Source organism: Plecotus auritus, assembly GCF_963455305.1.
Source record: "Plecotus auritus genome assembly, chromosome: 4".
NCBI lineage: Eukaryota > Metazoa > Chordata > Mammalia > Chiroptera > Vespertilionidae > Plecotus > Plecotus auritus.
This window is the reverse complement of record NC_137775.1, coordinates 163,876,128-163,891,724: the sequence shown is the minus strand read 5'-3', so window position 1 is coordinate 163,891,724 and position 15,597 is coordinate 163,876,128. Positions and strand designations below refer to the sequence as shown.

Here is a 15,597-nt window from a genome sequence, read left to right as displayed (position 1 = left end):
AAAAATGAATACATTTGCATATGTGTGACTTAAACTACTTTTATGTTAAGCAGTCTTCCATTTTAGAGGCACAGAAGTATAATGATTCCTAAGCAAACAGAATTTATTTTGTACTGTCAGGGAAAATTGTTACAATTTGTCCTCAAAAACTTGGAACGTGTGCATCTTAAATTCCAAGAAATTACAAAAATTGTCATCATTTGAGATATTTTAAATTACAGTGACTTAAAGTGAGGATTTAAAGGACACAGGGTTAGAGAATGTAGAGCAGCCACATAAATTAGGAAATTAAAACTGGGAAAGCTCTTTTGATTTATGAGATAATATTACATAAACTAGGGAACAACTAATAGATTTATATCTATTGCAAAAGGTAGTAATTTCTTATTTTTAAATGTAGGACTTCAGTGTTGTTGGAGTTATCTTCTTAGCGAATTAACCAAAAATGTAAGTCTTATACGGGTCATACTTTGTTTTGGAATTTAAGCATGTCAAATTCCACAAAGATTAAACCAAAAGGATGTCTCATTAGACAAATACTGATAGTTCAAATAGACCGTAAACATAAACCTAATTAATAAATCTAATTTCTCTCATTTTGTTACAAAAATTTACATACACAAAATTTGCAAACTCTTTTTAAAGTTCACATTAAGTATTTCAAGGTAAATTTAAAATATTTTCCTGTTAGTTATGTGATTACAACCTAACCTGTGTATTGGCCTAGTGATTTGTGGGTGTTTGGAATGCTGACTTCAAGGTGCTGTGCAGGATGTTGAGGAAGGAGCACACGGCTGAAGTCAGACAGTCCCGATCAGAATCAGCCCTTTCCTATCTCGGCTCCGTGGCTCTGGTCGTATTACTCAACCTCTCTGGCATTCCGTTTTCTCAGCTAAAAAATGTGCCTGCTGACGACAGCACCTGACTGGTCTTGCACCTCTGCAATTGTCATGCAGCCCCTCTTTTCCTTCCAGCTTTCTACCACCATGATTCTGTGTCCGCTGGGCTTTTGAAGGATGATGCCTGTGTGCCCTGGCAGACATTGCTGTTTGCCTGTATGATTACTGCATTTACACCCACATGAGCTGTTCATAAAAATTAGAATGTATTTCACACAGTTATTTATTCGCACAACAGTATATCACATAACATATTTGTATGTGAGCAGGAATGCGCAGGGTGAAAAACTAGCTCATTTTTTTATGGTTGAATAATATTCCTCTGTTGGAAATTATTGTGGAGTAAGCACCCTTGTGAGTACCTCTTTGTAGACTAGGATGGCTATTTCTGGAGGATAAATTTCCACAAGTAGAACTCTGGGTCAGGGACATGGACACTGTTAAGTTTATGCATAATGTCAGATTGTCCTCTAAAAAGATTGTGCCAATTCACGATTTGAAAGTTTTCCCATACCATGGCCAATCCTGAGTGGTGTCATTCTCTCCATTTCTGCCAGTCAGGCCTTTTATTGTGATGGCTTTCTTCCTTCTTTCTTTCCTTCCTTCCTTTCTTCCTTTTAATGAGATTGGGTCGCTTTGATCGTTTTTTCTTCTTGTAAATTATCTTTCATATTTGTAATCTATTTTTCTCTTGTATTATTTTATTGACGTAATTAGTTTTAGATGTTTGGTCCCAGTTTGTCATTTGTCGTTTGCCTTTCTTTATAGTGTTTGCTGAGGAGGCTTTCAGTTTAAATAGCTGGCTCCATAAGTCTTTTCACCTCAGGCTTGTAGATTTCCCATCATGCTAAAATAGACTTCCACACCCCAAGGTCCTCCTCTGTTTTCTCCCAATACATTTTTCTAGCTCTGCTTCTTAGTTCTTTCACTCTGTATCCAGTTTCTTCTTAATAGATTCTTGTAGATGGTGTAAAGTAGGGATCAAACTTATTTTCTTCCAAATGGATGACCAGTGGTCTTACTTTCCCCTACTGAAGTATATTTTCTCTCTCACTCAGAGGAAATAAGCACCTATAAGAACTTTAAATCCCATTAACATGTCAGTCTCTTTCTGGAACTTACTCTTTTTTTAATCTGTTAGGACCACCATTTTATTTGTGTTACCTTAGAGTATATTTTGGTAACAGAGAGCAAATGCCCTTCAACCTCATTTCTCAAACTATGAAGTATTATTCAGTCAAAGGTGCCTTATTTTCTAAATTAGATTTCTAAACAAAATATTGGATTGTCTTATATATTTTTTATGTGTTAATATATGAGTGACTATTATCTGTATAATATGGCTTTTCCCCATCTTAGTCGTGGACTGTCTTCCCATTTTGTTTTTTTATGTTCTTTAACAATAATATATTATTTTACTTATATAAATAGCACTTTTCTTAATTCCTCAGTGTTTTACATTTTTGTTACTATTATGGATGGGGTCTTTTTCTCATTATATTTTGTAACTGACTTATTAGGATTTGTGTATTTATTTTATATTTTATGTCTACCATCATCTAAATTCTTCTTATCATAATAGTATTTTTCTTGTCATAAATTTTATTTACCAAAAACATAGGCCAGTGTGTATAAGGCAGAAACTCTAAACACCAGGAAATTCTGGGGAAAGGAAAACAAAAACTCAAACTCTCTTTTACAGTTTGACAAATAAAATATAGGAAAATATAAGGATCTTGTTAATAAAGAACTTTATACTTAAAAGTTTCCCTTATATCTTATGGAACAAAAACCAAGTATGTGGATAGTTATAAAGAAAACAATAATAAATTCTACCAAGTGGAAATTCAAAAGGTTACATTCTTTGACTATGATGCAATAAAATTAGAAATCCAGCAATTAAAGGATAACCATAAATGATGATTAATTTTATGGAAATTTTATGACCATTTGGAAATTTTAAGACACTTTTCTAAATAATTTATTCTTCAAATTAGTTTACTTTTTTAAGAACAAATTATTGATTACTTAAAGATTTTACGTCTTTAAATTACATATTATTCAAAGATTAACAAAATAGAAATAAAACTCCATGTCAGTTTTTTTAATAAATTATATTGCTAAATTGACAAACCTGACTGATATAAAGCAAAAACAAAAATATACAACATTAAGAAAGAGAAAAATCATATTTTTCTAAGAAAACTGATGATATTAAGAAACACCATGTACAAAATTTAAGCCAATACATTTTAAAATCTAAATTAAATATTTTTATAGGGAAATTTGTTATCATTAGTAAAATTGATTCAAAAGAATTTGAAACTAATCACCAAGAAGACATTCACAAGATTGTTAAAGACACGCTGCTAAGAAAGATCCAGACCCAGATGGTTTTACAAGTAAATCCCTTGAAGGAACTGATTATTACATTGTTTGTAATATTTCAGAATATAGAAAAAGATGGAAAGCTTGCATATCCCTAATATCAAAACATGAAAACTCAGCACAAAAAAACAAAACTATGGATCAGTCTCACTTATAAATATGTTAATATGCAAAATAAATAGTAGCAAATAGAATTCAAGAGACTATTAAAAGGATAATAAACCATGATTAGGAATGATTTATTCTAAGAAGGCAAGGATGGTACATATTAGGAAATTTATTAATGTAATCAATATATTATAACAGAATAAAACGGAATGGTCATTATTAATAAACATTTTTAAAACATTGGATTCATTATCCATTTTGAGTAGTACCTAAATTTTAACAGGGATGGAAGCACCCTGTGGCTCAGTTGGTTGGAGCATCATCCCATGCACCAAAGGGTCGCTGGTTCAATTCCCAGTCAGGTCACATACCCAGGTTGTGTGGATTTGATCCATAGTGGGACCATGTATGAGAGACAACTGATTGATGTTTCTCTCCCCCCCTCCTCTCTCTAAGAAAAAATAAAAAATAAAAAGGAATGGAAGGAAACTTCTTAAACATATCAATATTGTTCTTATTTTAAGCTGTTTAAACATTTATTTGAGAATTGTAATTAGTATCATTGAAATGATTTGGGATGGGTAATCAATCAGAAATCACAGCCTCTTTAGAACAGCCTAAAACAATGCAATATTCAGATTGAACTTTTCATCTTATATGATGCTTGACTTTATTTCATATTGAGGTGAAAAGATAAGTGTGTGACCTCACAGTGTCTGTGTATGTCTCAAAGTCACTCAAGTGGAACTTTATGGACAGTTTGCACCTGCATTTCTGTTGACAGTGCATCAGAGAAGTAGGGAAGGAAGTGTTCCTCCAGCTAAAAATATTAGTAAAGTAGAAATTAATTATAACTAAAAACTAGCACTCAGAATTGGACACTCTACTCACTAAAAGTAGTAAGAACCTTCTTTTTTGGGAATGACTGGTAATTGAATTTTGCCCAATTATCTTCTGGGAATGATTGCCTTGAAGTCGTTAATTTTATATTTGTTAAGCCCCAGTTGCAACGTGCACAGTATTGTGGTAGACATAACATGGATAAAATTGGATCCACAACCTCTAGAATGTACCATAGTGTTTATGAACTATGTTACAAGGTATGAGTTGCAGGTGGCAGTGGTGTCAGGGAGGTAATGGCATCAAAGCTGGGCTTTGTGGACTAAGTAGAATTTCCATGTGTGAAGAGGAGAAAGAAGAATATTCCAGCCTAGGAGAACAGTGTCAACAAAAGGATGGGGGCATAAGCTGTAGGATATGTGTGTGTCATTGAGAGGTGCTCAAACCTAGCCCAGGGTTAGGGTTTCCTGAAGAAATTTTTATTTTAAAGAAAGAAAAAAAAAAAACTCCAGGGGCCCCACCCATGGAGACCTTAACTCAGTGAAGGTGTGAGATAAGGCCCAGACACCTATGTTTTCCTAAAAGCACCATGAATGACTCTGATGTTCATCTAGGATTGAGAGCCAGTGGCGTCTCATATGTGACTCAACTCTAGAGAATATGGACAGACTATGGGAGATGGTGCTGGAAAGATATGTTGGAACCAAATGATAACTGAGTAACATTGTTTGGGTATTGTGGATCCGTTTTTTTTTGTTTGTTTGTTTTCTTTTTTAATTTCTATTACATCACCACCATTTCTCCCTTAGATATCAACTAGCCATTCCTTAAACCATGGGTGGAGAACCTTTTTTCTGCCAAGGGCCATTTGATTATTTATAACATCATTTGCAGGCCATATAGAATTATCAACTTAAAAATTAGCCTGCTATATTTAGTCAAACATTTAATTAACTCACCCCTAAGGCCTTGGCAGGGCCAGACCAAATGATTCCGTGGGCCTTATACAGCCCTCAGGCCGGACATTCCCCACCCCAGCCTTAAACAAAACTTGACTCCTTGTATGAATTCAAAGCAAAACATGCTAAATGAGATGAAGAAGAGGAACCAGTCAAGAATCTCGTTAGATATTGCTATCTTATTACCCCAAAACTTAAAACAACCACCATTTTATTATCACTCACAATTCTGTAGGTTGACTGGACTCAGCTGGGTAGTTCTCCTCCTACAAGTGATGTGGCAGGGGACAGTCATCTAGACTCCAGATTCTAGAGGATCAACTTGGCATGAACATCAAGATAGTCCACTCCTATGGCTGTTAGTTGAGATCTCCATTGAAGCTGTGGACCGGAACATCTTGTGGGCTTCTCACTGCAAGGCAGCTGGGTTCCCAGAGGAAGCATCTCAAGAGCAAGCATTCAGCCAGGTTCAGGCTACCAGAACCCCTGTGACCTAGCTTTGGGTGTCTCAGATGTCATTTCCACCACCTAATGCCAGCTCAGATTCAGTGGAAAGTGGAGTAGACTCCATCCCCTGATGAAAGAAGCAGTGTGTGTATACAAGGAGAGAAGGAAATTGATGGCAGCCCGTTTTGGAGACTTATGACTGTAATCTTAATGTGCCAAGTCCTCTACCATCAAAATACATAAAGCAGAATATCAGGAAATTTAGATAGACATCAACAAAAATACAATTAGACAAAACAATAAGTAAGGATAAAAGGAATGTGAATAATATAAAAAGCTTATGTAGTAGATATGTGTGTTACATTTCTTATCTAACAGTAAAGAATGGTACACCTTCATTTCAGGCATCCATAAAATGTCTGCTCCCCCCAAAAAGAAGCCTTGAACCCTTATGTGCTCTTATAAATTTAAAGCCTTAATGATATGCTTTCCTCATCTGTCAACCTGGTAGAAATAATTACAGTTGTGTTTCATCTATTATTATACAGTGCTCTGTATCAAGTGGGGTTCTTCCCATTTGGGAATCTCTTCCTCTGGATGAATTTTTTGCACATGGTATAAACAACTGGATTACATATGTCTCTTAAGTTCTTACTTTTTTAAATTTGTTTTCTGAAAAGATCAGCATTGAAGGAGGCTTTATTTTAATTCCCCAGTCTCATGATAAGAGTTTTGACTTATCCAGGGTGCTCTCTAGACTTCAGAGTCACATCCAGCAGCCACTGGAATCATCTTCTAACTTCCCAGTAATGCTGACCTGTGAATTGAGCTGCAGTCATTGCCATTACATGTTTCCCATGTATTGTTTTTGTAAGCCCCTTAAGAAAAAGGTAATCACTTTAAGGCTTTTTTTTTTTTTTAAGTCTTTGCTTTGCTTTCTGAAATGCACATATTGTACCCTCCTAGAAAGACATGCAGAGTCTGAGGTAGGAACCCAGGTTGTGGTGGTGATGTCATTTCCTGGCCTGACAAGCGATGAGTCCTCTTTACCTATGGCTTCTATCGCAGTGTCCCCATCTGATCTTTCGGAATTGAATCCTGGCATTAAGCCACCCGGAATGAGGAATCAAAGCAAACAGCCGTCTCCCTCAGTAACGCTCGGCCCATTTGCCGTTGCAGGTCGTCACGCTGTGGTACCGGGCCCCCGAAGTCCTGCTGCAGTCCAGCTACGCCACCCCCGTGGACCTCTGGAGTGTCGGCTGCATATTCGCAGAAATGTTCCGTAGAAAGTAAGAAATTCCTTTGTTTCCCTCTCTCTTCCTTGAAAAGAAACTTGCTGGGTCTTGGGTCATTTAAGAGGCAGCACAGCCTTTCTGTTTCATGTAGGGTCCCAGTTCCCAGATCCACCTGCTTCAGGCTGCCACGACCAGGCTGGCCCTGAACCCCCTTCTAGTCCTTATGGCATCCTGTTGTCTGACTGTACCTTCCAGCTCTTAGGAACTCTGTGTGGAAAAACACGCTACACTACAATTTGTTTTATTTTTGTTGGTGATAATAGGACAGAGTGAATATGAAGCATGTTATGGTATTTTTTAGTGAGGAAATAGCTTCAAGGTGGACTGTGTCCACAGGAGGAGGACCTGGGCTAAGTATGTGGAAATTTTGATGGTGAGAAAAAAACACACAATGTTGAGGCTGAAGAGGAACAGGCAAGGAAGATGTTGACAGTATTTCAGAATGCTTTAAATGCTGTCATGTGGAGGAGAGATCCGGCATATTCGGGCAGGAGAAGAGCAGAACGAGGACCAAAGATGTTAAAATTACAGAAATAAAGATTTTTGCTCAGAAGGGGCGGGGGGGAATCTAATGAAGAAGAGGTTGGGGTTCGTGAAAATAGTGCATTCTCATTAGGTGTCGAAGAGGCAGGACTACCACCCGGAGGTGTTTTCAGTGGAATTCACAGAGTGGGTGGGTGGGATGACCTCAGGGTTCCTCTGACTCTGAAAGTCTGTGATTTGTTTGATTTTCAGGTTCTAAGAAATAACCAAACATATAATGAAGATCTGCCAGGAAAATAATTCTTACCTAGGTACTCAATTCAGCCTGGTCAAAATTAAACAGAGAGCCTAATTGTAATCTAATCTCTCCTTGTTTTCTATTTTTACTTCCATGGGAAATGTGAGTTGAGAAGCTGAGTATATATTCCCATTGGACATGTAATGTTCAAAATGAAGCTACATGATCGCTCACAAGAAGTGGTCAGCCGTTGCTTGTTTGCTTGCTCGCTTGCTTGTTTGTTTGAACCAAATGAAGTTTTGTGCATATAAAACATTTTGAGACCTATTTCTAGAACTCAACAGATTTTTCTGTAGCTCACAAGAGGGCATCATGGCAAGGAGATCAAAGTACACAGATGTTTAATGCAGGCCTACTGTGTGCCAAGTTTAGGACCAAGCCTCTTCCATTACGTTATCTTTTGATTCCACACAATAAGAGACAAGTGAGGTATTGTGGTAAATTTGTCTAATGTCAAGCAGCTTTAAAAAAAAAAAAAGTAGCAGGGGTACAATTCCAAAGGAACTCTATGAACTCTAATCCAATGTTGCTTTTCTACCAAAGAGGAAAGATAAAGCATAATATTGAATTCAGCTGCAGTGTTTTGCCAAACAGGCTGCATACAGGCATACCTCCTTTTATTGAGCTCACAGATGTTGTTGTTTTTTTTCATCTTTATTGTTGAAAGTATTACATATGTCCTCTTTTTTCTCCCATTGACCCCTTATAGCCCTACCTCACCCCCTGCCCCAGGCCTCTACCACCCTATTGTCTGTGTCTCCATGGGTTATGCATACAAGTCAGATGTTGTTTTTTATATATTTTTTTAATTGATTTTTTACAGAGAGGAAGGGAAAGGGATAGAGAGCTAGAAACATTGATGAGAGAGGAAAATCGATCAGCTGCCTCCTGCACACTCCCTACTGGGGATGTGCCCACAACCAAGGTACATGCCCTTGACCGGAATCAAACCTGGGACCCTTGAGTCCACAGGCCGACGCTCTATCCACTGAGCCAAACTGGTTAGGGCAATCAGATGTTGCTTTTTGTTTACAAATTGAAGGCGAGACCTTCCCACCAGCAAAAAGATTATGACTGCTTTACTGGCAATACTCGGTTTATTGTAGTGGTGGGAACCAAACCGCAATATCTCTGAGGTTTGTCTGAAGTGGTTTTGGAAGCGTGGTCCTTGGACCAGCAGCATCAGCATCACTGGGGACCTGGTGGGAAACACAGATTCTGAGGCCCCACCCCAGAACGACTGGATTAGAAGGTCTAGGGCGAGTGCCCAGCAGCCTGTGTGTTAACAAGCCTTCCAGATGATACTCACTCACCCTTTATGGTAAGAACCACTGTGTTGGATGACGGGATCACCAGGGATGGGCATTCTTTAAATCCGGGGTGGGGAACCTATTTTCTGCCAAGGGCCATTTGGCTATTTATAACATCATTCACAGGCCATACAAAATTATCGACTTGAAAATTAGCCTGCTCTATTTGGTCAAATGTGTAATTAACTCAACCCCTAATGCCTCTTGGCAGGGCCAGACCAAATGATTTTGAGGGTCTTATGTGGCCCGTGGGCCAGATGTTCCCCACCCCTGCTTTAAATGTTCAGCTCTCAGATTCTCCCTTGAAAGTCTGATTCTTTACTGGGCTGAGGCCAGGCATTCTTGTTTTTTAAAGTGCCTCATGTAATTCTTTTCATCAGACACGTGTGGAAAACATTGGGTTAAAGGCTTATGGTCAAAACAAGGAATAATTTTCTGTCAATATTACAGGGTGTGAGTTAGGACTGTCATTCCAGTTAATCCCAGGAATAACTTGGTGTAGCTGGGAATTGATTAGAGAAATGTTTATTGGAATTGCATTTATATGTCGAGAATTGTCCTCAAATGTAAAGACTGAGTCATTTTGTTATGGCAGGAGAGTGATTAGTTATTTTTCAATAGTACAAGACTTGAACACCACTCATAATTGATGACAAAACCAATTTTCTTATGAAAAATGTGAAAAGAAATATAAAATTTAAGCTATAGTATAGTGTTAAACATTCACTAGTAAGGAATTTGCTGTATTTGTAAATATAGGTAGTCACCCCCTATGGAAATTTGCAACCCAAATTTTCATTTCATAGTGTTAATACATTTCCCCAGTGAGTTGGTAGTATACTAGTAGATTGGTAATCTGGTTCCCAGTCTAACTTGCAGAATCCTGTGTAACCTGCAACATATATGAAACATTATTTGTCGTCCTTCATCAAAACCTATTTCCTATTTATTACATTTTTTCATAGGGGAAAATTCATTGTATGTTCCAATCCAAAATGACGGGATTGTGTTCTCATCCTAACATTGGGCCTGGGAAGAGGAACTCAGAGAAAGGCTCCTTTGATAATAGCAGCAACCACCTGCTCCAGTTTGCCAGGAAATTGAGATATTGGGTAGAGACCCATTGGCCCTTCAAATGTGCACAAAAGAAAGCCTTACACAGAAATAGTAAACTGAGAAATAATTGCCTCTAAGGGAAAACAATATCAGATTCCAGGTCCGTGTGCCTTTAAAGCTGAGGGGGAATGAAGCAGGGCCTGCCACACACCCTTCCTGGGAGGACACCTTGTCTCCTAGATAGTTCCTGTCAGTTTGGCTATGACCTTGCATATAGCCATGGGATTTGACCCTTGTTCCTGCTCAGTTCACGTTTGGCATTTCCTGTGATAACACTCAGATATCAGAATGTGCATGCTTCTTACTTATGCCAGATGTGTTCTGGAGTCCATCTTTCAGCTTGACCTGGTTCTGACTTGACTTTTGATTTAGTATTGACCCACATGTGGAGTGTCCAGCTGAAAAATCATAAGCTATAGATTCTAAAAGCAGACTTCCATAATTTTATCATCTCTTCGTGGTTTTTGCCATATTCTTATGACAACTACACATACTTAATTTTTTACCCTAAACCATTACTTTTATATTTAGCCTCATCTAAATAAAAGTACATAAAATCACAGATCTGATGAGCCAGTTATTTATTCATCTAATATTCACTAAAATATATATAGAATAGCCATTAAAATTATTAAGAAATCTAGTCTAAGTCCAATCCCTGAAATCATTTCATACCATCAGTGGTACATGTCACATGTTGGAAACCCTGTAATAGGTGTTTTTCATTTAGTCTACAAATAACTTATTGAGTGGTTACTATATATGCAAGACCCTTCTCTAGGGGATTAACTTAAATCCCGGTGGGGAAGAGAGGCATTGCATACCCGACTAGTTAATTAACCAGAGTTGGGTTAAAAGCTCTGAAGATGTATAGAGTTCTAGAAATGGGGATAATGAGAAGACTAGACGGGGGGAAGATATTTCTCAGTGGAAGGCTAGAAGTCATGATTAACCTTCCTTCAAGGTCATACAAAGCTCACCATCCTCCATAACCTAGGGAGAAAAAAGAAGCTAAGGGAGAACATGGGTCTGTCATGAGGCAGACCCAGGGCTGGGCCCTTCCCTTGCATTATCTCATTAAACCCACATTCATTCTGAGGACTATTATCCAGTTTCCAGATGGCAAACTAGAGCCTTCCCCCAGGAGGATAAAGAACGTGCCCATGGCACACAGCTCTCAAGTGGCTGAACCATATTTGAACCTGGGTCTGCCTGACTCTAACCTTTGATTTTTCCACTCTGCCATGTTTCTGCCCTTGCTGTTGTTTTACTTATTAGGCCATATTTTTTTCTGGAATGTTCTGTATATTATTATAATGTAGCAGCAATGGTATTTTAGAAAGGCCAAGAAGCAAACCACACATTTAATAGCTTTGATTTCTAGTCTCTTCCATACTGCAAAGGTTGACCAGTTCTCTGTGATATTAAGGGATGCGTGCCTTCTATTCTACAATGAAAAACCTAGGAAAAGTGAACTCATTAAAAAAAAATCTTAGGACAGATGGTTGACAAAGAGCCAGAGAGTTTAAATACCATCTGTCACTATTATCTGGGTTTAATAATTGCCCACACTGACCCCACAGTAGCATTCTACAAAATAGAGAAGAGCTGGATTTTTTTAATCTTCCTCCTTCACTTGTTCATTCATGGATAATCCAACTTTACTCCACATTGAGTTATGTTTTAATGCTAAAAAACATTGCTACGACTGTGGTCAGAAGACAACTACCCAGCTTGAAGGATGGGATTGGATGGATAGAAGGACAGATGGATGGATGGGTGAGGTAGATTGACTTTTTTAACTTCAAGGCAAATTAATTTCACAATTGTTAACTCTACAGATATCTATCGGTTACCTTGTGATCCTGGTCAGATCTGTTGTCTGTGGTTTGAAAGCTGTGAGGTTTTCCAGGTTACAGCAAAGCCTTAAAAAGAAAATACACATTTAAAAAACAAAAGATGCTACTAATTCGTTGAATGTGGAGATTGTGGTAAACAGATAGTAATTCTTAGAAGTTCTGCGTTGCCAACACTACTGATCCCTAGCTAAGAAATGCCAAATGCCAGCAGGAAGAATATAATAAATACAGGCACTGTTAGAAAGAAAGAAACAAGGCTTCATGGTTATATTACCCAATGTATGGTGGCCTGTCTAGGCTTGTCGTCATTGGTTTCTATGAATTAAACACCCAGTGGTTGAGAAACTAACAGTAAAACTGTCCTTTGTGGCTGAGCAAATGTCTTTAAAATGTCACTGAGTGGCTTGCCAATTTTCCCATTGGTTACGGTGCTGCTGTTTCCCCATATGTGAGTGTCTCCTTAAAGACCTAAACTAAATGAGGACCTTTCCGTCTGACCTGGACACCAAGGCACCAGAAAGCAAGCCCTCGTCTGTGAGAGGAAACTCATCGCCTCAGGTTAGGTCAGCACATGTGTGTGGAAACCAAGGCACTCAGCTGGACTTCGAGATTTCTTTTTTTTTTTTTTTTAATATATTTTATTGATTTTTTTACAGAGAAGAAGGGAGAGGGATAGAGAGTTAGAAAAATCGATGAGAGAGAAACATCGATCAGCTGCCTCCTGCACACCCCCTACTGGGGATGTGCCCGCAACCAAGGTACATGCCCTTGACCGGAATTGAACCTGGGACCCTTGAGTCCACAGGCCGATGCTCTATCCACTGAGCCAAACCAGTTAGGGCTGGACCTCGAGATTTCTTATCTCTTCTTGGATATTTCCTGGACCATTGTTTTCTCTCTCTCTCTCTCTCTCTCTCTCTCTCTCTCTCTCTCTCTCTCTCTCTCTCTCTCTCTCCCCCTCCCTCCCTTCTCCTTCTCCTTCTCCTTCTCCTTCTCCTCCTCCTCCTCCTTCTCCTCTTCCCCCTCCCCCTCCTCCTTCTCTCTTCTTCTTTCCTCTTCTTTCTTCTTCTTCCCCTCCTCCTCCTCCTCCTCCTTCTTTTTCTTCTTCTCCTTCTTCTTCTCCTCCTCCTCCTCCTCCTCCTCGTCCTCTTCGTCCTCCTCCTCCTCCTCCTTCTTCTTCCTTTCTTTCTTCTTCCCTCCCTCCAACCAAATGGGGAAGGAAGCATTTTCTTGAGTAAGGATATGCCTGAGATGATGGTACTCAAGAAAAGAACTGATCTTGGGTGAATAATGCATTCAGGGGAAAGAATAAATTAGTGCTTTTTAATGTAATCAACATTGATTTCTCTTCTTCTTAATGTGTATCTTACTTTAACATGGATTTGAAAAATACACTTGTTCTCACGACTTACACTGAGAAGCCACCAGTAGGTCTGACATCTCCCTACTGGGGCAGGTGTGCTGCCCTTCAGCTCCCCAACCCCGTGCCTCTCCAGTCTGACACCTGGGTCTGCCTGTTTTGTGGTCTTCTCCTTAAACTAGATTTTCTCTTTTTAGTCCTCTTCCTGCCATTCCTCCATCATGTCCTTCCCTCCAGTTTCCCAGGTCATTGCTTCCCTTTTACTGACAATTACTGTCCATGCCTACTTCCCAAGGTCCTGTTTCTGTGCTGAGCAACCCTCTTCTCCCTCCCGTGGCTCTCAGCTTGAATCCCTTCCACTCTGCCTCTTGGAGTCCCTGTCCTGGGGCGTAGGTTGCCCTCCTTCCCTGAACTTGTCCTCACAGTTGCCTTCTTCATGGTAACTAAATCCAGGCATTTTCCCTCAGAAGGGAATTGAGATATTCTAATCCATCTAAGCCATCTGCTGCTTGTGGGCACTATACTGCCAGAGCCTCTCAACATTTTGCCATCCTCTCCTACTCCCTCTCCCCAGTCTTGATTTCATCACCTGTCACATTTTTTTTGTTGTTGTTGTTGTTAAATAAAATATACTATTGCAACCAAACCATTTTACTGTGTGGTAATTTTTTTTTAAGTGTAGAACTACGTTAGGGTTAGAAGCAGTGTTCCTGATGGTATGGAGGAGACCGCAGTTTGAGGATCCTGAGTGACTCAGCTTATACGCTCCCGGTCCCCCAGCTCGTACTTAAGCATTCAGTGACCTTCTGATGAACTCATGTCCACTGCTCCCTTCTCAGGGGCACTGCATCTCAGAGGTCATTATCATCCAAATGCTCCACGTTTAAAAGAAAGCTCTGCTCTCAGACATAAGGAAGGGCAACTGGAGCACACATGTTGGTTCAGCATTGCCATCGGGGCCATTGGTGGGCACGTCTCCGCTCCTCCGGCTCCCCTCCCTTCGTCTCAGACCCGGTCCTGTACTACAATTCCCTCCCTGTCCATCCCCCACAGTCCTTAAGCCCCAGTGTATTCTCACACTCCCAAGCCAGCATTTAGCCTCATCTCTACTGTAGTTAATTGAGATGAGTGAGCCTATCCCAAGTGAGTTCCTCAATGTTCCTTCTTTCAACTCAAAAATCTCTATTCATCTTCATCCTGTCCTGTTTCTGAGAAGGACGCCTTCTCCCTCCTTCCCAGGCAAATCCCTCAACCTGTGATCTTGATCCTTCTCTGCTTGACCCTCCCCCATCCAACATCTACTTCTGATTTGCCTCTTCAGCATCTCCCCATGTCGTAGCTCTTATCTCTCCATTCTGGAAGAGACCTCACTCCTCCTTCAGTGCCTGCAGTCTTTCTCCTTCCTTCATGGGAAAACTTCTTAAAAGAATAGTGTTTCTACATGCAGCTTCCACTTCTTCACCACTTGTTCATTTCTTAAGTCCTTCCAATGGTACAAATAATGCATCATATTTACTGGGCACTTGCTATGAGCTAAGCACTGTATTCGGTGCCTTAAAATATAATGTGAGCCACCCTGTAATTTTAAATGTTCTAGGAGCCACATTTTTAATGGTAGAAAGAAACAAAATTAGTTTTAATAGTATATTTTATTTAACATAATATGTCCAAAATATTCTTATTTCAACATATGCAGTAGTTATAAAAATTTGAACAAATGTTGCCGAAACCGGTTTGGCTCAGTGGATAGAGCGTCGGCCTGCGGACTGAAAGGTCCCGGGTTCAGTTCCGGTCAAGGGCATGTACCTTGGTTGCGGGCACATCCTCAGTGGGAGGTGTGCAGGAGGCAGCTGATCGATGTTTCTCTCTCATCGATGTTTCTGGCTCTCTATCCCTCTCCCTTCCTCTCTGTGAAATATCAATAAAATTTTTTTTTTAATTTTTTTGAACTAACCACATTTCAAGTGCTCAGTAGCCATATGTACTGTGTTGGACAGCACAGGTCTACACCATCCAAATAAAAGGATACATTAAAGAAGAAACAGTTGACTTGCATCTATCAGGAAAGGAAGAGAAGACAAGTCATTGCCCTTCTACCCTCGGCTCATTGATTTCTCAAGCTTCTGTCTCGTATGTTATCATCTTTTCTAGTTCGGCTAGGGCAGTGGTCGGCAAACTCATTAGTCAACAGAGCGGCGAGCCGCAGTTTGCCGACCACTGGGGTACGGTCCTTGT

The 15,597-nt window shown here is 39.6% G+C and overlaps 1 protein-coding gene across 1 annotated transcript in view; it reads left to right on the top strand.

Moving 5' to 3' along the window:
- Nucleotides 1-15,597, top strand: part of CDK6 (cyclin dependent kinase 6) — a 212,900-nt gene that overhangs the window by 148,135 nt on the left and 49,168 nt on the right. The window contains exon 4 of the mRNA XM_080664534.1: nucleotides 6,821-6,930. Coding sequence (XP_080520660.1) covers nucleotides 6,821-6,930 — 110 coding nt within the window. The remainder of the gene's footprint in view (nucleotides 1-6,820; nucleotides 6,931-15,597) is intronic.